This window comes from Gadus morhua, chromosome 3, assembly GCF_902167405.1.
Source record: "Gadus morhua chromosome 3, gadMor3.0, whole genome shotgun sequence".
Classification (NCBI taxonomy): domain Eukaryota; kingdom Metazoa; phylum Chordata; class Actinopteri; order Gadiformes; family Gadidae; genus Gadus; species Gadus morhua.
The window spans coordinates 14,774,583-14,800,309 of NC_044050.1; the positions used below are offsets into that span (position 1 = coordinate 14,774,583).

Here is a 25,727-nt window from a genome sequence, read left to right on the forward strand (position 1 = left end):
TTGACTTTTCATTTTGCTCGGACCCCATTAATCACCGCTTGCAGTTATATTTTTTATTTGGCTTTGTTTTGACACATCAAGATACTTGTCTCTGGACTATTACCAAAGAAATATTATCAGAAGCGAATTATTGTAAGATCTCCCATTCAGGTTTAGGCTGTGCGTGACTGATACACCAGAGTCACATACATGAAACTGTTATTACCAAACGTTAACCAGATATTTCCTATTGACTAGTCACAATGAGCAAGTCAGCTTACACACAGAGCTCCTGGCTGGATGGAAAGCCTTCTAAAACCAATTATACAGAGAGAAGCATCATTTTAAAGGAAGCCTGCATATTTATGATCCTGAGAAGCATCACCAATTGGTTAAAAACTTAGGCCGTTGTTTCAAAGTTTTCTCCCCAGTCTTGCTGTTCATTCGTTTCAATACAGACCATCGCTCTGACTTTCCATTCTTTCTATATTTTGTCTTCCATTCAAATTTGTTTATATTCTTATTAATTATCAAAGGTTGTATTACCAGATGCAAAATAAAACCCTTATAAATATCATATGTATGTACAGAATGGATGAAAAACATTTACCTAATTTTTATATAGCTATTAAAATATGATTTACAAACAAAATATATAATATTATAAAATATTTAACAGGATCGTTTTTTGTTGTATTTCATCATCCTGAAGGCACAGCCACTCACTGGCAGTTAGCGCAGCCCGTAGCATACCGGCGCTACGTTCATTCGTGACACCTGAGGCATCCGCCCCTCAGGGAGCCTGGATGATGTCCCTGATCCAGACGGAGACCTTGGTGATGCGGGAGTAGACGCCGTAGTAGTCAGGGCGCCCACAGCCCGTGCCCCAGCTCACCACGCCCGCTAGGAACCAGCGACCCAACGGCCCCTGACACACGAGAGGGCCCCCGGAGTCCCCCTGGGAGGGGGGAGAGAGAGAGGGGGAGGGATGAGGATGGAAGGAGTGTGAGGTCGGGGAGGGGGGGATGATGGAAGGAGGAAGAGGAGGCAGGGGAGGGATGGATTGAAGGAGGGGGGAGGGATGGATGGAACGGTAGATGGAGGGGTGGAGGAAAGGAGGGTGCAGGAGGATGGATGGAGGGAGACGGTTGGAAGGAAGATGGGATGGAAGGAGAGAATAAATAAATAGATAGATAGAAATAATATAATTGACATTCAACGGTGACAGATTCAGATTAGCAAAGTGTCCTTAGAAAAATGTATGATGTGATGATGATCATAATGTTAATCATTAATTACTTGTAATAACTATGTACAGTCCAAGGTATATTTCTGGTACGATCGTATGACCTTCCGAACAGGCTAGCTATCGGTCGCTTGGCAGCAAGTGATGTCATCCAACTGATGTCATACACAGAGTGAGGTCATCCTACCTGGCATGCGTCACGCCCACCCTGGCGGTATCCCGCGCAAAGCATTCTGGGAGTGACTAAATTTCCATAGGTGCGGGCGCAAGACACCTCGCTGACCAGCCGCACGCCCACCATCTGAAGCACGTTACTGCCCTCTCCTGGTGAGATAAGAGTTACGCATCATTCAACACTTTTAATCCCTGACGGGAAATTTAATATAACATTAGAATTTAAAAAAAAAACACTACTAATCAAGGGTAAAACGATGCAATAAAAATAAGTAGCAGTAATTACAGAGAATAAATCTATAGATCGACCCCATCCATGCAACCAACCCCACCCATAGAAGCGACTCCACCGCCTACCCACCCACATCCAAAGAAACAACTCCACACCACTAACCACCCCCACCCATAGAACCTATCCCTTCAATGTCACCTCCCCCACCCATAGGACCAGCCCCGGCCCACTAGTAGCAATCCGCCCACCGTTTTCCTTCAGGGCCCCCCACCCCGTCACCCAGCAGAGCGTGCTGGGGCTGAACCGGTGGCTGGGTGGGGGCAAACACACGGGCAGGACGCGCCTGGCCAGCAGGGCGGGGGAAGAGCGCCGCACACGCAGCAGCGCCAGGTCGTAGTCGTGGGAGCCCTCGTCGTAGTAACGGTGCAGGTGGATGCTGAGCACCGGAACCACCTCGTCGTACGGGCCGGTGCGGTTCAGCAGCAGCTTGCCCAGATGCACCAGCCACACGGAGGGGTTGAGGAGGCTGGGCAAGGGAGAGGAGGGAATAAAAGAGAAAAGAGCGAGAGTGAGAGAGAGACCACAGGTTTAGACAGAAACAGGGAAGAGGTGCATTTCATTTACTTTTAGGGCATTTAGCAGACGCTTTTATCCAAAGCGACTCAGTTAAGACACACATTTGACACACCGACGACAGAGTCAACCATGCAAGGCGACAGCCAGCTCGTCGGGAGCAGTTAGGTTTAAGTGTCATGCTCAGGGACACATCAACACTCAGCTAGGAGGAGCTGGGGATCGAACTTGCAACCTTTCGGTTACAAGACAACTGCTCCACCTCCTGAGCTAAAACGATCCCACACACTGAAATCACATCAGAAGTCACGTACCGGTCGTCGTAGAAACAGTGAGCGGCAGTCACCACCCACTGGTCTGAGACCAGCGCCCCGCCACAGACGTGTTGACCTCTGACCTGCAGGCTGGCCTGCCACGGCCACTCCCCCTCAGAGGAGTTGACTCCACCCACAATACGGCTGGTGATCTGACTGATGCCGCAGTCTAATGTACACAGACACATACATGGCATGCACACACCACACATTATATGTGTACACAAAGACAGACACACACACCTCACTAATTGACTCACACGCAAACTCATGCACAAGAACCTCAATAGCAGAAGTCACAGCTGTTTCAGTTTCATGAACTCTCTCTCTCTCTCTCTCTCTCACCGCAGGGCGTCTCATCGGAGCCGTCTGGGCAGTCTGTGATGAGGTCACATTCTGGGTTGGTTTTCCTCAGGCAAGTCCCGTCAGCGCACGCATAGGTCATGTCTGTACACTGCACACCTGGCACCACACACACACATGTGCGCGCAGACATGAACACACACACACACACACACACACACACACGCAGAGGCACCCACCCACAAAGAGGAAATATAGATACATGCAGATGTTTAAAAACTGGAAGACTTGACTTACTGTTTCCACTGACCCCGTGAAGATAAGCGCGTGTGTGTGTGTTCGTGTGTGCGTGTGTGTCTGTATATATTGTGGCAACCCGGCACGGTGAGGGAACCACCTCCTCCCAAACAGGAGGCCATTTCGCGGGGAAAAAACAAAAAGGCATGTTTTATTCCAAACTCAAACATAATGTCTCTCGCTGAAGAAACACAAAAGAACATAAAAACCCGGGAGGAATCAACTATCCCATCCTTCGTGGGTGGCATCCCCATCACCCACGAGGACCGGTCTCTCCGTACAAGAGCAACATGTTCCTCAGGTGCTCTGCATCTCCTTAATTGGCCCGGGCCGGGTTGTCACAATATATATATGTGTGCGTGCGTTTTTGTGTGTGTGTGTTTGTGTGTGCGTGTGTGCGTGTGTTTCCTACTTTCAGTGCAGTTCTCCTCATCAGTGGCGTTAGGACAGTCGGGGTATTGGTCACACACCTTGTGGTAGTCCACACACCGACGGTCAACCAGACACTGGTACTGTGCCACACATACTGACACACGAAGGGAAAACACACAAACGTGGTGAATTATTTTTAAAAGAAATAGTAGTGGTTGTGGTAAAGATACTTCCTCAGGGGCTATGATGACATGTGGCTGGGGTTTTTTGCTCGTGCATTAGTCCGTTCATTTTTGTTTGGTTTTTGATCTAATAATCTTCTGAGAGATTCATTGTATATTTGTCAGTTTTTACCACAGCTTTCTTCGTCCAGGCCGTTTGGGCAGTCCTTGATCCCATCGCAGGCAGAGGCACAAAGACCGTTCACAGTGCACAGGAACTGACCGGGACATGCTATGAACACACAAGCACACGCATACAGACACACACACACTTTGCAATCACTAATGTATAGTTTACATACGGAACATATACTGTCAATATTGTCAAACTCGACTCTAATGTAGATTTATATTGCTGCTACTCATAATGTGTGTATAGATGTATTTTCCGTCCTTATTTAGTGTAGTTGTATCTTTTTTATTCCAGTACTCTCCTCTTTCAGTGGGTCAAACAATGGACCAATGGCTGAGCAGTGTGTGGGCAGGACCTACGCTCTGATAGGTTGAAGAGGCTGTAACGCAGCTGGAGGCCTGGCCCAGTGAGAGCCACATCAGAGGTCATGCGGACGGTAGTGGAGGTGGACAGGACAAACAGACGCTCTCTGTAGGGATGTAGGCCTCTGGTTCCACACAGTCTAATGGTGGTCAGACACAACAACAACAACAACAACAACACAAGCACAAATAACACAATCCAAAACAAAACAAGCACAAACATAATATAATATATATAATTGCTTTCATGAATCTGTCTCTACCGTCTCTAATGTTAATTTTATGTTCAATCCCTTAGTGAACTCGTAATGCTTAGAGGTTCCACAGTTTTAAGAATGGTCATTTGTGCCCTCTGCAAATTGAAATTCTATTAATTAGTCCTTGGTAGCCATGCTGTTTGCAATACCATTATACTATCTTGTGACATGACCCCAAATCTTCTGTCTCTTACACCCTTTTCTCCAACCCTCTTGATTCCTGCCCCCCTGTCTCCTTCCATCTCCCTTCTCTCCCTTCAGTGGATGTTGGTACCTGCGGTTCTCGACCAGCCACTGGCCCTGAGTGCATGGCTGCTGGAAGCCGGCCCTGGTCAGTTCATAGCCCTCAAACTCCAGAGAGAGGCCGTAGGCCAAGCTAGGCATCTGGTGGAAAATGCACAGAGACACAAAGAACGACCGACAGACAGACCGACAGACAGACAGACAGACAGACAAACAGACAGACAGACAGACAGACAGACAGACAGACAGACAGACAGACAGACAGACAAACAGACAGACAGACAGACAGACAGACAGACAGACAGACAGACAGACAGACAGACAGACAGACAGACGGAGAGAAAGACAGACTCTATTGATTTGTGGATGGTTAATTAATAGATGGATAGATCGTTAATTGCTGGTTGAATGGTTCATAGATGAATTGTTAATCGAATGGAAGGATAGCTAATCTATGGATCAATGGGTGGATGGACGGATGAAGCGAGCAGGTCTCACAGTGAAGGTCCAGGTGCAGTTGGTGTCGGGCGGGTAGTAGCTTGGGTAGAAGGGTGTCCTGAGGGTACCTTGAACCCCTGAGACTGCTTCCAGACCAATACTGCCATTGCACTCTAGAGGGGAGAGGTAGACAGACCAAACAGTGACTCGATTGCACGGTCCATGAACAGTCTACGTAACATTGCTGCCTCAAAGTTCCAACCCTGTGCCTACGGAGCTTCAGATTAACTCATTGGGGAGAAATTTGTGTTCTTACGTATATTACACCATGTATGCACTTTTTCATTGGTCAAATTAGAATCTAAATGCATTCTGGGATAGTTCTTCTTCCCAAACCTCAAAAAGTCAACGTCTGCATTGGCTTCACTTGTAAGAACCTCTGGAGGGAAAAATACAATGTGCAAAATAGAGTGGTATTGAAAAGGGACCATATTAGGACCAAGAAAGAATTCTGGAGCAACACTTGTCCTTTTATCTTATTAAGCCCACTAATCTACAGTCAAACTGTAAATGAGCCAGAGTTAGCCGAAGAGGTTAGTTAACATCCGTTGTCCCTGTACTCTAGGGTGAACCTACTCCGTAAGAACGCTATAACCGATCACTTGTTTGTCAGTTGGCCTTGCGGTTGAGAGCATTCATCTTCCAATCCTGGGGGTTCCCAGTAGAAAACCCTTGCTGAGTAGCAGTGTGGCATCAGAGAACAGATACTCAGCCTGGAGCTGACCTAGCAACAATATGGGAAGTGTCCCAGACAGGCGCCCGGGGCAGATAAAGGCAGGCGAGTTGCATGTTGAGAGGAAGACATTTTGATGATGTTCTTCTTCCTGTCTCCTGCCTGCAGGAGGTCTTTGTTCTGGTTATTAAAGCCAGCTAAATAAAGGCTCACTTCATCTGTGTGACTTCCTTCTATTGGTTTGTGGTAGCTGGTGGTAGAGTAACCAATCTACTATCCTAAGTCGAAAAAAGGAAATCTAATTTATTGTCGTAATACAGAGCCAATACATTTTTAGCTTGGAGCTTTGACTGGAGCGAGTGGGCCTTTCAAGTCTCTTCCTTGATGTGCCAAATATGGCTAGTCTCTGATTCTGAATATGCCAATACCCCTGTGGAAGGATCTACACCCTGTAAACTGTTGTATGCGCTGTGTGGACCAATGGGTGACATCATATACATTTTTACACCCATATTTTGGATACTCTATGAGTCTATGTGTTCCTCAAGTTACCGGAATAAATAATGTGAATGTTTTACCTTAAATTGGAGGGACTTTCACATCCGAACTACATTATGTCAGAGTGTGAAAGAAGCGTGCGTGTGAATTGTATAAAAGGCTCAGATTAAACCAAGTCTTTATGAGTGTTAACGTTTCGATCCCAGGCCTTCGTCAGACTGATCATTAGTGTTTTCTCTGAACAAGGTCGTGGAAAGAAAGGTTAGCACAATGACCTTGGTGTAACACTCACGCAACATATAGTTTGAGAATGATGCTGTCAAGGTAAGTAGGTGGTTTCCTTTGATTTCTTGTCGTCTCGGAGGCTCCTCCTACCTTGCTTCTCCCAGGCTTGAGCCGACAGGGAGACGGAGCATGGGGAGCTGTACTGCCACACCAGCGCCATCCACTGGCCAGAAGAGAGCACTCGAACCGCAGGCTCCAGCCTATTGCAGCCATACACTCTGGGGGAGGGAGGGGGACGGAGGGAGTCGGGGGAGAGCGGGAAAGGGGACGGAAGCAGCCAGGGGGAGGGAGCCGGGTAGAGGAGGGAGAGAGCAGGGCGGTTGAGAGGGGGAGGGAGGGGGAGGCAGAGGATGGGAGGTTGGGTAGGAGAGGGGATAAGTTTGGAAGGATGGGAGAGAGCAGGGAGGGAGAGGAAGGGAGACATAAAATAAGTTGGAGAGAGCCAAGAAAAAGGTTAGGGAGCGGTTTCAGAGATAAGGGATCAAACCCAGTTCCTTTGAGAGTGCGAATGGGAGACCAACTGCCTATCCCCGACACTATCATCCCCCCCCCCCCCCCTCTTATGTAACCATGGTAGAGCTGCTCTGAAAGGCTGATGCGCCAGTCACTCACGAGGTGATGAGTTGGCTGGGGCTGGGGGTCAGGGCGTCATACAGCAGCAGCTGGTCTCCACAGCTGGGCAGCGGCCACTCCACGCTGACCTCAAGCTGGGAGCCAGGGGCTGCCTGCAGGTGCCACAGGCAGGAGGAATGCCTGGCGTCTGGGCCCCCCAGGGCCACAGGGAGGCTCCCGGTCTCCACCCTTTGGTAGTGGTAACAGTCTGGTGGGTTTAGACCAACGGGTAGGAGAGAGGAGGCGTTAGTTGTTGTGGTGGTTCTGATTTGTTCAAAGCTGATTGGATCAGGGTTGAGATTGTTCGGTCGTCCGCCACATTTCATTAACTTCAGTATTTGAGCATGATTTACCATGTACCAAATACATCTACTTGACTTGCGGGCTAATTGGTTCAGTGTTGTGACCTGATTGGTCCATGGCTGATTGGTTTAGTGTTGTGACCTGATTGGTCAAGGGCTGGTTGGTTTAGTGTTATGACCTGATTGGTCCAGGGCTGATTGGTTTAGTGTTGGGACCTGATTGGTCCATGGCTGATTGGTTCAGGGTTTAATGTTTTGATTTTTTCTGAGCTAAATGGTTCAGCGCTGTGACCCTGATTGGTTCAGACTTGATTGGTCCAGCATATGTCCATGAAAACCTCCCCTTTTCTTTTAATCGTTTTCTTTTGATAGTCTTTCCCCTCAATACCCTCCTCCCACTCTTCCCTCGTCTCACCTGTGACTGAGAGGGAGGCGGGTTGCAGGAGGAACCCCTGCCCCTCCTCCTGACACAGCTGGTACCTGGTCAGGCCCTCTTGAAGGATGTCCCCCACCTGGCCCAACGACACCGCCTCGACCCGGCTGGCTGGCACCGACAGCAGCACCCGGAAGTGGACCACCAGACTGCCCTCTCTGCAGGCACATAAAGTTGATAAGGTGGGAAGGCAGGGAGGGTAAAGGGTGGGATGGGGAGGGTGGAGGGAGGATTAACTATGAGCAAGGGCAAAAACTGATTAGATTCAATTGATTACAATTAAAATGTTAGTTTGAAATGCATGAAGAATTTGTACCAGGAAAAACGTGATAAAGCTAGCTTGATTTAAGTCATATCTAAATGATAGTGAAGTAAAGTCATGGCACCACCTCAATACTGAAACTTTGAGAGGGATATCCGTGATGTTTTACATCATACCAGGCTACTCAGAGGCTGCGCTTCATTAACCCCTCAACTCCTTTGTGGACTTCCCCTGAGCAATCAACCTCAATTCCCTGCCTCCATCATATGTGTTGTTCCATTTGTCTGAAGGGAAAAGGGAATTTGGCGAGGAGACCCTGGTAGGGCTGTGGGAGCAAGTCAACGAAGAGGGTCACTCAGAGGTGTTCATTGCCCTCAATGCTTTGCAGTTATGCATTTGATGCAAGAAAACACATCCATGATAAGGTGGAAGTGTACGTAAACTCTGGTAGAATAACACTAAAGAAGGATAAGCTGTTTTGCCATATATCTTAAAACCATAGCAATACTAGTTATGATAAAAAATTATCAATGAATATGTTATTGATTTAAATAGATAGTACCCAATGTAAAATATCAGATAGAAAGATACTACATATACACACTACTTCTCTATGAATACGATGCATATGAAGCATATGCTTTTTGACAAGGCCAGGTGGGGCTAGCGATTGTATCAGGTGGTTCCTTGGAAACCCCTTGAATTGAACAGATGATGAATCAGAAACCGATGCAGCTCATCACAGAGTGCCGACGTATCGCATTTATTGGCGGAAGACGTCCTCGCTCATGGAAATGAGTCTGCAGAAAATTTCTGATGATTTATCAAATGTAATTCCCCGCTCCCCCCTGCCTGCTATAAATCTGCTCTCCAATGTGAAAGATGCTGTTAGACCAAGGATTGAGGGGAAGTTAAAGAGGGGAAGTGGAACCGCCAATGAAGTGCAGCCAGTTTCATTTCAGTCCTTTATAATTCTTTCTTTCGATACATCATGAAACATCGCTTCCAATACCCGAAAGCGAACACAGCTGTGGAGTTGAGGTACCGAGAGAGACTTGAATCTGTGATTATTTTCTCCACCTGAATAACAGAGGACAAAAGGAGAGATTGTTTCCTACAGTATTTTTAACTGTAGCCATGAGACAGCACAGCTCAAGTTATACCACAACGTCTATATCTGAAAGCACAAGTATCAGTCATATCCAAGTACTTCTTATACCCGAGTACCGTGCTGAATAGTTCCTTTTTCCAGAAGTTATTTCTACGTCTGTTCCAGTGTAGATTATTAGAACTTTTCACACCCATCTTATTTTAAAAGGTGTCATTGTGATATTCTGAATGATGTAGTACTTGTTCCACATTTTTAGAAGGAAGCAAAAGGAGACAATTGTCATCAATTACAACCGCTGTCATATTACTGATATTATGTTTTTGTGTTTAACTAAGACATTACATAAAGGAATAATATGGTTATCACTTGGGTCTCTACGTCGATGATCTCTACATCGTCGGTCTCTACGTCGTTGTTCTATACGTCGTCGGTCTCTACGTCGTCTGTCTCTACATCATGGTTCTCTACGTCATTGATCTCTACGTCTTGGGCCTATACGTCGTGTGTCTCTACGTCTTAGGTCTCTAATCCCTGGCTTTTTAAGTGGTGGCTCAATACTCCTTTGATCTCCACTAAGGTTGTAATTGTACTGGTCTGGAGAGAACAGTACAATTCCCCTTTTGGCCACGCCGGAGAGACACATAAATGAAGCTTGAGGCTGACCAGGTCCTGGACATGTCTGGCCTGGCTCCTGAACTCTGGGCTGGTGTCAGAGGTCAGATCATTAGTCAGCTCCCTGTTTAGGATGGAGAAGTAGGCGGTGTACTGCTGCTGCACCCTCGGCTCCCGCACCCACACCCTATAATCTGTCACACGCACACACACACACACACACACACACACACACACACACACACACACACACACACACACACACACACACACACACACACACACACACACACACACACACACACACAGGGAATAAACCAATAAACACTGAAAAATCAATGAACCAATGAACTCATCAATACAATAACCAACAAATAAATGGAAGACAGAGAGACAGCAAGAAAATTGACCAGAAGCAACCAATCTATTATCTGCTAATCAATTCATAAATTAATTCAGCAATCCTCATTCAGTAATCAGGTTACCAATAAACTAATCAAGCTATCATGAGAATAAATTAGTAAATCAATCAAGAGTGTTGTATTTATGCATGTGTGCCCAGGCCTGCCTTAACCTGCCATTGGTCCCTGGGGCTGAGGTTTCGTAGGCCCCCTGAGAGGGGATCTTACAATGAAGATGTGTAACTTATTTCCGACATTTTGCCGTTGTTGATCTTTGTAAGCCCCAAACAAAAAATCACATTCTCTTGGGCCTTCGCCGATCCGGGGGCCTATCATGGGCCAGTATAATATATAAATAAAAAATAAATATATATTTTTTTTTTTACTGCAGCTCATGATAGGCCCCCCGATCGGCGTAGGCCCTGGGGCTTCAGCCCAGGCAAGCCCGTGCATGTGTATATGTGTATATGTGAGTGAGTGAGTGAGTGAGTGAGTGAGTGAGTGAGTGAGTGAGTGAGTGAGTGAGTGAGTGAGTGAGTGTGTGTGTGTGTGTGTGTGTGTGTGTGTGTGTGTGTGTGAGAGATCATGGTTCCCACCCAGGAAGTACCACACAAGGGCCGCGCCTCCTGCCAGGACGACGGCGATGACGAGGGCCAGGAGGACGGCCAGGAGATACTTGCAGGACTCTGACTTCTTCACAACGGTTATCTCGGTCCCGTCGGTCCATGGAGCCGCTCCCTGGAGCTAGTAGGGGTCCAACAACAACCCTGAACACTGACCCACGTTGTGGGGCCTACCTGTATACGTGCTTGCCTGATAAATGGTTAAGCAATAAAGTTCAACCAAGGTGTGCCGTCAAAAGTAATGACGAAGCAAGTTGCAAAACCTTTAATAGTGGTTCCTCTCGTTGTTTTGCGGGCATCGGTTGGCAAAGGCTACATTTAATTGGAGAGCATGATAAACATTTCATCGACTGCCTCGCCTAACCCTTGCTCATTGTGTTGGTTCATTTAATTCTTCAGTTCACCTAGGCTACTGAAGTGTCATGCATTCACTTCAGGAAAACAGAATTGTACTGTTTTTCTGAATTAATGACATAATTATTTCGGAATTCAGATCATCTTTATCATAAATAACAATTTCTGTTCATTGTTCAAAGTGATAGGTCCAAAGTTTAAAATGTAGTAGGCCTAGGCCTTATAGCGGTGGGGTTGAGCTTATTCTCCATGAAAACTTATTTCGGAATTTTGAGAAAATAATCTCTTTAATTCGGAGAAACATGGCAAACCAGATTCTGCATTGTGCAGTATGCACTAAAGTTGTTGGATCAGGTCGTGGATTGATTGATTGATTGATATTGTTATAGACATTTGGTAGGCCGAATTGACATGACTTTCTACAATAAGCCTATTGATATAAACATATAGACAGACACAAATAGCTCATTATTTGGTTTAATGTACATTATGTATCATACGGTTCACAAAGAAAAGGTGAAAGCCGTCAAGCTTGTCCGTCGCAGCATTTACCTGTTGATCCACTACCACAGGTGACACCCCAGAGTTCTTGACCCGCAGTTCGGTGGAGCCATGCCGGGGAGCCATTACAAAACGCGCAGTTAATTCTGGGAATAACCATTAGTCTTGCACACTCACATTCAAGGATCACCAACACCTGCCTGCTCCTCGCAAAACGTCGCCGATTCTAGGCTTATGTGTCCAAAGATAAATATCGGTCAAATATTTTCCAAAGATCACCTATATCCAATTCGTTTCATATTAGTGCTGTGTTGATCTCACAATCATTCGCAATTTAAAAAAAACGAAAATACGAGACGTCATCTGATCCATCAATCTTCAGGTGAAGCTGCGAGTGCGAAGCTTGCAGGCAACAGGTGTTCGTGACGTAAAGGGTTGACACCCAGCAACAGCGCTTTAAGGGAACAAAAACTGTTAAAATAGATTCACCTCGGACTATAGCTACAGCTATAAAGGGCTGTATTCACCTACGCTATTAGTACTCTATTTAAGGAGACATGATTGGTCTCTTTGAAACGTTAAACCCTCGTTGATGCTTAACATATGCTATGGAATATAAATAAAGCAGTTATCATAGGTTGTTAGGGGTTTAAGGATGAACGATAAGCCTATGCCACCACTTCAATGTGTAGCCTAACAATGAGTGCGAAAGTTCATAGTGAATAATTAATAATCAGTTTTTAATGCAAATATCCCCAAAAAAAAAATAACTTGAATATTGACGTTGCATAGATAATATGATGATAGGTATTTTCAGTTTTCAGTTGTGTTTACACTGGCATATATCCGCCACTAGAGGGCAGCAATGTGGTTTTACTCGTCATGGAAACGCCATCTTCCGAATTAAATGACAAGGATGAACTCGGTCCTTGCCCTGGGAAAAACGGGGAGCTCTCGATGAGTGAACCAGGGAGTCGTAGTTCTTTGCCCGAAAGCGGAGGAAATGTAAATGTTTTGGTGCCAAGAGAGAAATCCACACCCTCCAGGCTCTCCACACTGACTTGCTCCTCCCCCCCACTGCCTACACCTGAGTCAGGGCTCATGGCTCTACCTTCAAGCAACTTGAACATTTCATAGTCCAAACAAACCTCCGGTGACCCCACCTTTTCATAGTCCAAACAAACCTCCGGTGAACTGACCTTTTCATGATCCAAACAAACCTCCAGTGACCCGACCTTTTCATAGTCCAAACAAACCTCCAGTGACCCGACCTTTTCATAGTCCAAACAAACCTCCAGTGATCCCTGACCTATGATATCTCCCCGGACGAATCCTTGACTCAGCAACTTTTCAATCGGCGATTCTTCTCCTTCCTCTTCTTGACTCTCTGAACCTTGAGACCCACCCTCAGCCGTGCTGCCTCCTCCCTCTCCCACCTCTTCGTATCTCTTGCAGAACTTCATGGACCCGGTAGTGCCGATAGGAGCGCCGGGGATCATGTTGAGTAGATTCAGGTCAGATGGAGCCCTTCCTTCTCCGCCCTCCCCCTGATACTCCTCTGTTCCTCCCGTTGCCGCCTCACCCACGGCTCCCCCGCCCATGGGTCCGTAAGGGGAGTCGGCGCTGCAGGGCTTCAGGTGAGGGTGGGCCTCGACGTGGAGGAGCAGGTGGGGATAGCTTGGGTTGGAGCACCAGGTGGCGGCCTTGAGCTTCTGCGCAAGTGGTGCAGACCGGCTGTGTTTGGAGGCCTTGAGGTTCAGTGTTGCCGGCTGCCGGCTGGTGACCTCCACTGAGGAGATCAAATCTAGAGCAGTCAGGGTGTGATGGGACTCGCTGGGGAAGCCAGGCTTCAGCCAAACCTTGAGGAGGACCAATGGAGAAATGTGTGTTTTAATGTGGCGTGTATCATCATCTAATATTGAGGAATTAACAGTGACGTAGAGGGAATAGGATGCATGTCATTAAGGGGCAGGAAAGGGACGGCGTCTTGCTCATGGACACCCCTAGCCAATACCACTCAGCCACTGCCAGCCTAGTTGCTACATGTTTTCTCTATACACAGTACTTTTGTCAACTTTTGTAAATCCTCTAAAAAGTATTTCCCATGCTGATTTGTTGCTTTAATCAGAGGCCTAACTGGCCTAATATTTTGGTTTCATTGCAGAGGTGCTGGAAAAAGTTTCTAGAAGCAGGAACATTTCTAAACATTTTAAAGCTAACCGGAGATTTGCCTTCAGGACCGAGTAAGTGATCCAGGTTTGGCAGAGGAGGACCACTGATCTTCTTCACCATGAACACCCTGAAACACAAAAGCAACCCTAGTCAAACAACCAACCAACCAATCACATAATCAATTAAAAGTGTGACAAGGCAAGGGTTTTTGCAAAAAGCTCATCTCAGATCCAGAAGTCAGTGTCCGACAATTTTAACGAAGAAAATATTTTGACAGTTGCCACTCTGCTACAGGCTTCAAAAAGCCTTTCTTTCGTCGGGCTTTTGATATTAATCCAAAGTCAGATTCATGAGACATACAAAAACACACACACAAACACTTTTAGGAAACACTTTACTTGTGTGGACGTCAACACTTGGCTCTCTACGTACCAGGTCTCTCTGTCTGTCTTGCAGACGATGATGGCTAAGGACAGAAACACCACTGCACCTACGACTGCTGTCACCAGAGCTTCCCACTGCAGGGGCGGATCTAGAAAAATATTCATGGGGTGGCAAGAGGGGGACAGGAGATTTTGAGGGGTGGCACCCTATGGCAGAAGTATATACAGTATGCCGATTTAATTAAAGCCATATCAATCAATATTTACTTGGAAAGCCCCCACATTTAGATATTTTGACTCAATAACATTATATTTAATTTATTGTGGGATGAGTAAAGCCTTACATTTAAACATAAAAGGTTTCAGACAAAATGTAATAAATTATTTATTACTGAATAATTACAAAATCAACCTGCCTTACAACAAACACCTGCACTATTACACCAGCAGGGGCATGGGGCTAAAAATATATGCAAAGAGAGCTGCAATATGTACTTTAGTTAACAATAAGTTGGCATTGGTCCATGAGATATTCCTATCAGATGTCAATCATCAGTCCAACTTGAGTGCAAATATCACTTTATTCACCGATTCCAATAATTTACATACAATGCCACCCTCAAAGTGCAGTGACATAGAATAACTCCCAAAGTAGAGTGTATTACCTGCATGCTTGGAAGAGCCAAATGGGCATTCAGGGGAAGTGCTATCAAAGATTTCCCTCTCTTTCTTCTTTTATATCTTTAATTTCTAAGTATTTAAGACCTTTTGGGTTTACCTTATTATTTTTTTTGCTCTTGATGTGAAGCTTGTTTTATTATTAATTATTGATGACTTATATTGGTTTATAAAAGTTCAGACAGTTGTGCAACCAAGTAGATTAGAGATGGCCATTTGTAAATAATTTACAGAAGATGACTTGCATTTTGTTTTCCAAGTAATGGTTACTTGGTTCAATGACAATAAAGTTTAATATAATCAAATGGAATGACTGTTGATACAAAAGGAGGCACATGAAGTAAACAGTCAGGAAAACCAGCTGAGTGTAGAAGGGTTTGTGTTTGTTAGCGCGTCTTTAGCGCGGATTGCAATTCTTATTGCAGCCTGCAGGGTTATGCGAGAAACATACGGAGGGACGCGGTCGTTGAGCTCCGCCGCCCCACATTGCATGACACGTTAAACTCAACTAGAATCGCCACCATCAATTTGATATCAACAGAACAAAAATAGTCGGAAAGCTTACAGAAACTATAGATTGTTAATGTGACAATCACATTATTAAAAATAAACTTGGAGCAATGATTTACTGAGGAACTATTTTTTTGGGAGAATGCTTTTGCAGGGAGTTCTCCGCCCCACCTGCCCATACGGCACGCGCCTGCAATGCAGCTATAAGGCATTCCAATCTTAACTTAAGTCTTTAACTATGATGTTTCTGTAATACACAGCCCTGCTCAAGAATGTAGTCTCTCTGCCGCGCCGCTTGCTTCGTTCGTGGGGGGGGGGCAGGCGGGATGGGGCAATATTTCCTGGTTGCATTCACTTGCAGTCGGACTTTGAAACTCGCTTTTGTAAATGTCTTGTTAAAGCAAAAAAAAAAAAAAAAAAATGAATTTTGCGCTGCCAACTGGGGTGGCAGCTGGGGTGGCAAGGCTTTTTTTAGGGTGGCAGTTGCCACCCCATGCCACCCCAGTAGATCCGCCCCTGTCCCACTGCATAACAAACTCTCTTTCTGAGGACCAGAGAACACAGGGCAAGGTCAGTTCCCCTACCATCTCTCGTTTGCATACGATTTCCAACAGAGACATTGGGAGAGGATGCTGTGATCTGTGGTGGTATTGGATAGCATGCAGTCACATCTGGTTCCTCCTATAAGTAAACGCAACGTACAATCTGGAAGAAGGCCTGTGGCGGCTCTTCATTCACCTGTCGTTGATGATACTTCCGTCCCGACGGCAGAGACCCACTGCAACACAGGGCTCCAGTCGCTCCACTCTGATTTGTACAGGTCCTTGCTATGACGGACTCGGCTGCGCGCCTGGTACTGCTCTCCCTTCTCCAGCCCGGTTAACTCCATCTGGCACAGGGGATCGCACCTGGTTTCCATCGTAATGTTCTGAGCCTAATAAAAAAACGACAAGAAGAGTTTCATGATGCACGTGATGGACCTATTGAGGACGTGTTGCAATGAGTTGTATTGCGTGCTGTTGCTTTGAGTTGAGGTAAATTGTGTACCAAACACACACACACCTACCCCCCATGGTTGACCCACTTTTATCCACTGCAGTTGGATGTCACGCTCGTCAATCCAGTCTAATCTAGGGACCTCAGAGAATAAGGAGACGGCGGTCAGGTTGACCTCAGGCGTGCTGGGTCTCTTCAGCTTTGCTACACACACACACACACACACACACACACACACACACACACACACACACACACACACACACACACACACACACACACACACACACACACACACACACACACACACACACACACAAAACAAGAAAAAGGCGTTTTCAGTGTTAAAGTTGGCCCTGGGCTATGAGCAGTAAAGGGAATAAAGGGTTAGGTAATGCTTAGTACTTACTGTAGTCTGCTGGCCTGTAGACGATGGTGGTGGTGTTCATAGACTCACAGTCCAGAATCATTTTCCACTTATCGCTGAGTCTAAACCCCTGAGGGGAAAAAAGTCAACAAGGAGAAAACTTATTCTTGAGCCCTTGAGGGTCAGGATTTTGCTTAGGGTCAGGGTTTGCGTATTAGGGTTACCTGGCCTACCAAGTTAGGGGTAATTGGCTGATTATGGTTCGGATACCTTGGTTAGGGGATGGGGGGGTTAGTGTTATCTTGATGGGTAGGGTTAGCGGAAAGAGGGTTAGTGTTACCTTGATGTGTAGGGTTAGGGTAAGAGGGGTTAGGGTTACCTTGAGGGGTAGGGGTAGGGGGAAGAGGGTTAGGGTTACCTGATGGTTAGGTTAGGGGAAAGAGGGTTAGTGTTACCTTGATGTGTAGGGTTAGGGGAAGAGGGTTAGAGTTAACTTGAGGGGTAGGGGTAGGGGGAAGAGGGTTGGGTTACCTTGAGGGGTAGGGGTAGGGGGAAGAGGGTTAGTGTTACCTTGAGGGGTAGGGGTAGGGGGAAAAGGGTTAGGGTTACCTTGATGTGTAGGGTTAGGGGAAGAGGGTTGGGTTACCTTGAGGGGTAGGGGTAGGGGGAAGAGGGTTAGGGTGACCTTGAGGGGTAGGTTGGGGGAAAAGAGAGTTAGGGTTACCTGGCTCAATGTTGGTGGTAAGACCAGGCTGCATGCTCGTAAGGCTGGGTGAGCAGGGTCCCGGGGCCTCATATCACATTCCGATTTATAGCTAGTTGGTCCACCACTGTAATGAAAGCAGCATTAGTGTCAGAGTTTCATTATAGTAATTTCTGTTGTTCTATTCTAATCCTGTTCTTTTTTTTTTTTAGCTATGGCCTATGTTATTCTAGCTCTGTCAGTTCAAGTGCTGTTTGTTTCTATGATATTCTAGTTCTAGGTTCTATGTTCTTTTCTATGCCATACTATTCTACTCAATGTTATTCTAGTGTGGTCTGTTTTGTTTGTACATAGTGGCTATTACACTGAAGTAGCAATTCACTATTGTCGGTCAGATTTATTCTACATACTGTACCTTGGACTTGTAAAACCTAATGTATACGGGCCGTACATTAACGGCATGAGCTGATGTGAAAAAGACGCAATCACTGCCCTGGCGCATCGATTGCACAGTGATTTGTTATGTGTCACGCACTTCTGAAGTTTTGAAGGTCCGCAAGCATAGAGTTGCAGTCCATAGCCAAGTCCCGATATAAATGCCATGATTGTGTGTGACTGCCTGTCACTTCGCAAACAGTGCATCGCAACTATAAATTACGCTCAACTCTCCGTCCCGATGGGAGAGACTCAGGACACTGCAGGTTTTTTACACCTTCATACGGTTAAACAACATATCATCATAATGGTTGAAACTAATGATCCAGAGGGGACTTGTGTGAATACCGGGGGCGCATCTTTTCGGCTTTGAGCTTGCATGAGGTGGCAGCCGTGATGGGAGGAGACTGGGCCGAGCTGTTCCAATCACAGGAGATGGTGGTGTTGAAGTCACACAGACATTTGAGACCTGGGGGATGGAGACAGAAAGGTGATTTTACAGCTTTCCCGGGACGCTGGGGCTGTTTTGATTAAACGCTTATCCAGAGACGCACCGAACCTGAGCTGAATCCAGAACCTGAAGCTGGTTGGGATTATGCCGTGAGTTCTGTTTAGTTACAGATATATTCTACGAGAAAATGTTTGCGAGCAGTAGCCTACGATTGACCTTTCATAAGAGGATTTCTAGTGTGGCCGGCCCGTCTACAAGGTGTTGATTTTAATCCCTTACAGACCATTTGTCTAACAATATGGTTTTCCTGTTTCAAATATTCGGTCTACAAGATGTTGATTTTAATCCCTTACAGGCACTTTGTCTATGAATATTGTTGTCCTGTTTTAAAGGACAACGTGCATGCATATTTTGTGGTTCATAAATAGCCCCTCTTAAAACCATTGTCTTTAAGCACTTGTTTAACTATGTATTTAACCTTCTAGTTAGAATGGATCATTAATAACTGTATTACGATCAAAGAGTTATCGGGGGAGGACGATAAAAATGCACAGTATCATAGTTTCTTTCAAAAAACAGAACCTACAACCCAAAAACAGTGCCTGTTCATATCCCCATCACAGTCCCTCAACAGAAACGAAGGGGCCGTGTTTACTTGTTGAGCGCAGGATGAATCACTCACCGGGAAGGTCGGTAGCCAGAGTCAGTGACGAGGCCAGGAGCAGCAGCAGTTGAAGAGACCAACGGGAGGCGTCCACTCGCCATCCCCATTTCCCCATGTCTCTGGCCCTATGGGAGTCTTCACCAAGGTAGGTCCTCAGTGGCCCAAGCAGAAGGCTGCGTGGCTCGGTAGCACTGCCGTTCAAATACCTCTGCTGCTCCTCCTCATCCTGGACGATGGAGAACAAAGAGATACCCGTTAGAGGAGCAATGTCTGCTGGTTTCACCACCACAACCGCCTTCCTGTTATTTTCAGTATCGCCACGCCTCACGTGTATGCTAACACGTAGCCAGGGAAAGCCCCCCCGCAACAGGTGAACTAAAAAGCAGAATTGTGACTCCTTCGGGTCATGAAATCATGTGTCTGTAATGTTGCCGTCGCACCACAGACCTATTTTTTTTTTGTTCTTGTCTTGTTCTGACCGCAACGTCCTTTCACACTCGTCTTTTGTTGGCCTTTAAGAGGCGAAAAAATAATATTACCTGCAAAGCTCTCTGTATTACATCACATGTTATGCCTTATTTTGTAACACTAGACCTTCGCATGTTTTTCTGTTCTCATTAACACTGCTGTTGTCTATGTCTGAAGCATGTAGGTGACTTACGGTCCTTTGCCTTGTCATGCCAAGTGTAATGTATATGGACCATACAGTATTGCATGTATGATTATGAATCACTTTGCCTCTTGACAAATGTACAAATTCTAAAACCACTTGCTGCTCTGTGTCAATTACATATATATATACATATATATTTACATGTATATGTAAAAAAAAATATATATATATGTTATGCATAGCATAAAAACACCCATCACTTTAGATTGTCATTAACTTTCGTTCCCGGTCAGATTGGTCATGATGTGTACCTTAGAAACAATGTCTTGGGATTGTCTAGTGGCTACGGTGTATGAGTCCCAGCCGAAACTAACTGGGACCGATCTACGATGTCTTGAGTTTACTGTGTATGCATCCGAGAGCAAGATGCCCTTACTCTGACCTGCTCCTTGATGACCTGCATCTGAAATACATGTACTTTATCTGAACTCAGTGTAAGTCGCTTTCAATAAAAAACAATTAGGAATTAGTTGAACACTTGTTGCTGATTTTGGAGAAAGTTAGTTTATTAACTTGCCGCGCAAACCACATACACACACACACAAACACACACACACACACACACACACACACACACACACACACACACACACACACACACACACACACACACACACACACTGTAGCAAAAGAAACCTAACCACATTGCAATGGGAACTACGTTCACTACTCAGAAAACAGGATGTGTAAGTTGAAGTGTGTGTGTGTGTGTGTGTGTGTGTGTGTGTGTGTGTGTGTGTGTGTGTGTGTGTGTGTGTGTGTGTGTGTGTGTGTGTGTGTGTGTGTTTGTGTCTGAGCGTGTGTGTGTGTGTATGTGGTTTGCGCGGCAAGTTAATAAACTAACTTTCTCCAAAATCAGCAACAAGTGTGCATGCGTGCGTGCGTGTGTGTGTGTGTGTGCGTCTGTGTATGCGCCTGTGTGTGTGTGTGCGTGCGTGCGTGCGTGCGTGCGTGCGTGCGTGCGTGCGTGCGTGCGTGCGTGCGTGCGTGCGTGCGTGCGGGCGGGCGTGCGTGCGTGTGTGTGTGTATGTGTGTGTGTGTGTGTGTGTGGTGGGAAGGGGGAGTCAGTTGGATTATGTTGGTCACCTGTTTGAAAGAGGTCAGTGGAAATTAATTTTTCCTTCAAAACAGGACATGATCATAACAGCTGCACAAAGTGGCAAAAGCAACGATAGCACTCTGAATATAAGAAAGTATATAAAGAAAGATGGGTCACTGAATGCAGAGACATGTCATTAAGTAGCAGGTAGGGTTAGAAAGTGAATAGGGAGACCATTAACGAGCAGGGAGGGGGTTGGACAGTGATACAGAAACAGGTCATTAAGTAGCAGGTAGGGGTTAGACAGTGAATACGGAGACAGGTCATTAAGTAGCAGGTAGTTGTTAGACAGTGATACAGAGACAGGTTATTTAGTAGCAGGTATGGGGTTAGACAGTGAATATGGAGACGGGGTCATTAAGTAGCAGGTAGTTGTTAGACAGTGTATACAGAGACAGGTTATTTAGTAGCAGGTAGGGGTTAGACAGTGTATACAGAGACAGGTTACTTAGAAGCAGTTAAGGGTTAGAGTGAATACAGAGGCAGGTTACAAGTAGCAGTTATGGGTTAGAGAGTGAATAGAGAGACAGGTTATTTAGTAGCAGGTAGGGGTTAGACAGTGAATACAGAGTTATGGAATGATTAGACGTGAGTACGGAGACAGATCATTAAGGAGCAGGTGGGGTTAGACAGTGAGACGGGTCATTAAGGAGCAGGAAGAGATTATAAAGTAATACAGAGATATCTCATTAAGGACTATGAGCAGGTAGGGGTTAGAAGAAAGTGTGTTTTTATGAATATTAACAAAGGTCAAGCCAGAATGTTTTTAGAACTTATCGTTTGAATCTGTCTTTGCGTCGTGTAGCGCTCTGTAATATATATGTCTAATTGTATGTAAGTGTCTGACCATGTTCTTTCAATAACCAAGTCGCCAGAGAAACACGTTAGTATTTGTACGTTTCTGAAACCATATATATTAACGTTTCTAAAGCAAAAATATTTTTATCTCAACATTTACAGAGGTTTATATCAGCGAGGTGCGTTGTAACTGTTCGTGTCGTTTTTGGTCAGTTTAAGGTGTTCTGAGGGAATATAATGCGAGCAGACTGCTTTCTGCTTAGGAAATAACCTGAATTAGATATTTAGACAGCTCAGTGTTCCACGTAGGCTATTTCAAACAGGGTTCACAGTTGTATATGGTATCATTTAATGTTCTGTGAAATGCACTAATTGTATAGCCTACAGGAACAATGATTAAAGGTCATGGATCTTGTGATAGGATAGGGACGCTGTGATGAGGTAGCCTAGGATTATAATTATATTTACATTTACATTTAGGGCATTTAGCAGACACTTTCATCCAAAGCGACTTACAATAAGTATATTTGTAAGAATGTAAGCATTAATAAAGAATTAGGCAATCACACATCATGTTGCTTACGAGTTCAATCAAGGTGGAAGTAAAAATGTTTGTCAGGGGGGGTTCCAGCGTGACCGCAGAGTCACAGTTCTCGGTATAGTCACGTTCCGTCAACATTCAGTCAACGTAATGGGAAAAAAGTGCGTTTCCAACCACAAATATGCGTGAGCCTACGACGAAATTTTTCCACATTTAAATTGTGTCTTAATTGTGTTAAAATCTCAATGTGACAAAGATTGACATAGGCTACAGACTGCGACTGTTGGGAACACTTTTCAAACATAGTTGACGTCCTGAAAGACCATAATCTACCAAATAGTTAAACTTCACTATTCACTAATCAAATAGCACACATGCATTAAGATATTGACTTTTTACTGTTCTTAGAAGAAAAAAAATTCCAAATGACTGAATTAATTAATAATATAGCCTACTGAATGACGTCAAAATCCACTCTGAAAAATCTGTTTCAAATCCACAAGTTCCTGATAAACATCTGATAAACATCCAACAGATGTTTATCAGATCCTCGATCTTGGTCAAATAATCGTTCAAATCATCTCATCATCGATATTCATACTTCATACGTCATCAATGGAATAACACATCCAGCCTATATCACCATCCTCGTCGAATACTCAATAATCATGTGATTGGAGATAGAAAATAACAATTATCAAAGTACAGTCGATGCAAGTGAGTAAAACTGACCTGTGGAGGTTTCCATGTCGGGTTGTTTTGATCTGCTGTTCAGAATGTCGCTGTTTCTGTGAAAAACATGGAGGCGGGGGATTCGGAGAAAATGCAGATGAGCCAAAAAGCGTGCTGACCTTTTGGATGAGTAAAAGACCGTGCACCCACGGTCTTTTACTTATCGTTTCCCCATTTCGTAGCCTCCTCCCCCAGAAATAAAAAAGCAGAAATATCACGTTGTCTAAATGTCTTTGTTTTGGGGTTGATCCTATAGGCTAGTTTAGAGTGCAACGCGTTTTCAAAATAGTTGAGAACGTAGGCCTATAATGTGTGTTTGTGTCTAATAGTAAGAGAGAAAGAGAGAGATAATAATTTATAGGCCTACATAAATAATTGTTAATTGATAAATTACAGTACATTACCACCTTGTGGTTATGCCTGGGATCGATTCAGAATATCTGAGATCCTTGCGTGTCCCCCTGAATCTTTTGATCTCTTCAAACTCAATGCAATGGTCAGGTACGACCACACGAAACGCGTAACGCGTAACACACAGTCACACACACACACACACACACACACACACACACACACACACACACACACACACACACACACACACACACACACACACACACACACACACACACACTTACTTATATTGACTTTAGACTTAAGTTAATTTCATGGTGAACACACTACTTCACCATGAAATTAATGGTGAATGGTCAGGTACGACCACACGAAACGCGTAACGCGCATGACGGACACCAGGAACACGCATCATGTCTCTCACACGCACGCGCGCGCACACACACACACACACACACACACACACACACACACACACACACACACACACTTACTTATATTGACTTTAGACTTAAGTTAATTTCATGGTGAACACACTACTGTGTTGTGTGCTGGTCACTATTTATTTATTTATTTATTTATTATTCAGATGAATGAGCTCGTAATCGTTATAAGACAAGATAGCCTTTATTGTCATTGTACAGTCACCTATATAACGAAATTGGGAGGTATATAGGTGTCTGTGTCTTTTATGTTTTATGAGTGTTAAGTGTCCTGATTGCCCAAGGAAAAAAGCTGTTGTTCAGTCTGTTGGTTCTGCTCTTCAGGCTTCTGTACCTCCTACCAGAGGGCAGTATGCTGAGCAGGTGGTGGCCGAGATGGAGGGTCACGGATGATCTTTCTTGTTCTTGAGATGCATCGAAAGCTGGCGATGTCATCCAAGGAGGGCAAAGGAGAGCCAATAGTTTTTTCAGCTGACCTTATCACCCTCTGCAGCCTTTTTCTCTCACCCACTGTGCAGCCGAAACCCACACAGTGATGGAGACGGCCAGCACACTCTCGATGGTGGAGCGGTAAAAGGTCACCAGCAGCTTCTCCTCCAGTTTGTTTCTCTTGAGTACCCTCAGGAAGTGGAGTCGTTGTTGGGCCTTCGTTATACATTATGTTAAACTCTGGTAAATGTGAGTAGAAAATGCCGGCATAACAGAGTTGATGCTGCGTAGGGCGTCCTTCAAAAAGGACGTCCTTTTTTTCCTTAACATTGAAATGTTATTTCCATACACTATGCCATATATCCACATGTGAGGTGACACCGGAAGAAGTGAGGAAGAGTTTTTTTTATAATCGAAGTAGCAGTCGACGTGCTAATTAACCTGAAGATAAACGGTCCATTGGCCCACAGTGACCTCTGCTGTCCAACACTTTGTCTGCTTCGAAAACAGTCCTCAGGCAGTGCTTGATGTCACCCAAAAGGTTAATTCAAATTCAAATTCAAACTTTGGCAAAGTGAACAAGGGACTAATTATTTATTACTCACCATAGGAAAATTGCAAAAAATGTATATGCAGTAATTCTGAGACAGAACCCCTGATATGTTTTAGCTGGTTAGGACTAGGACCTAACCACCAACACAAGGAAACCAATCATCTGCTGGGCCAATTTCTAACTGGGAGAGGAGGCGCTGTGTTCTGCTTTGTTGGTGGGTGTTTATCTTCGGATGCTCAGCAGTCGTATCCCCCCAAAAACGACACTAAAACTCTGAAACCGGGTTTATGTGAACTATTTAGATCCTTTGTGGTATGGTGGTCTCGTGCTAGGTATGACTCGGAGAGTGGTAGATGTTCAACGCATGGTTTATTCTAACAGAGACACAAGGTAAACAGGCTTGCGTTCTGGAGGTGGTTCATGAAGCATTTCCCGAACACAGGTAAACAAACAGTTATATTGGGAGTGGGCGGAACGGTAAATAAGCAGCGCCTACAGTTTCTAATTTACCCAGGTAAACCTTTGGTCTGTCTTGGCTTAAACGGAAATGGCAAAGTGGCCATGTTTGTAGTCTTTAAAGGTTGGGTATGGGATTTGCGAAACGCCAGCAGATTTTGAAAATACACAACTTGAATGGTCCTACCCCCTCTCCTTCAACACTGACTCTGACTCCACCTATTCCAAGTACCTGGACGCGCAATCATGCACGAGCGCGAACACAGATGCGCGAGAGCGAGCCAGGCTAGCGTAGGTTTTCATTAAACAACATGGCAACATTAAAAAAACAACATGGGGATGGTGGCGTCTTGTCTGCCATGGAAATTGTCTTCTACTGCTAGGTCCAAATGTGGATTAACTAGTTCCAGTAGCTACCG

The 25,727-nt window shown here is 45.1% G+C and overlaps 2 protein-coding genes across 3 annotated transcripts; both read right to left on the reverse strand.

Annotated features, from left to right (window-relative positions):
- Window positions 1–38: 38 nt before the first annotated feature.
- LOC115540332 (transmembrane protease serine 6-like) lies at window positions 39–11,997 on the reverse strand. The gene is made up of 17 exons (XM_030351504.1): window positions 11,923–11,997; window positions 10,990–11,137; window positions 10,044–10,186; window positions 9,282–9,349; window positions 7,990–8,165; window positions 7,273–7,480; window positions 6,751–6,878; window positions 5,205–5,317; window positions 4,738–4,847; window positions 4,204–4,346; window positions 3,845–3,943; window positions 3,531–3,644; window positions 2,864–2,980; window positions 2,519–2,687; window positions 1,880–2,157; window positions 1,413–1,549; window positions 39–937 (listed from the first exon to the last, which is right to left on the reverse strand). Exons 1-17 carry the CDS (start codon window positions 11,995–11,997, stop codon window positions 773–775), a joined length of 2,391 nt encoding a protein of 796 aa, XP_030207364.1. The 3' UTR covers window positions 39–772.
- LOC115539714 (uncharacterized) lies at window positions 11,834–22,494 on the reverse strand. Of its 2 annotated transcripts, XM_030350485.1 has the most exons (11): window positions 22,384–22,494; window positions 19,249–19,456; window positions 18,464–18,584; window positions 17,702–17,807; window positions 17,020–17,107; window positions 16,681–16,814; window positions 16,353–16,548; window positions 15,092–15,118; window positions 14,476–14,575; window positions 14,092–14,170; window positions 11,834–13,730 (listed from the first exon to the last, which is right to left on the reverse strand). In XM_030350485.1, the coding sequence occupies exons 1-11, from the start codon at window positions 22,477–22,479 to the stop codon at window positions 12,702–12,704; spliced, it is 2,184 nt and encodes a 727-aa protein (XP_030206345.1). In that variant the 5' UTR covers window positions 22,480–22,494; the 3' UTR covers window positions 11,834–12,701. The 2 variants fall into 2 exon arrangements, with proteins under 2 accessions (XP_030206345.1, XP_030206346.1); XM_030350486.1 differs by lacking the exon at window positions 15,092–15,118.
- Between the last annotated feature and the right edge of the window lie 3,233 nt (window positions 22,495–25,727).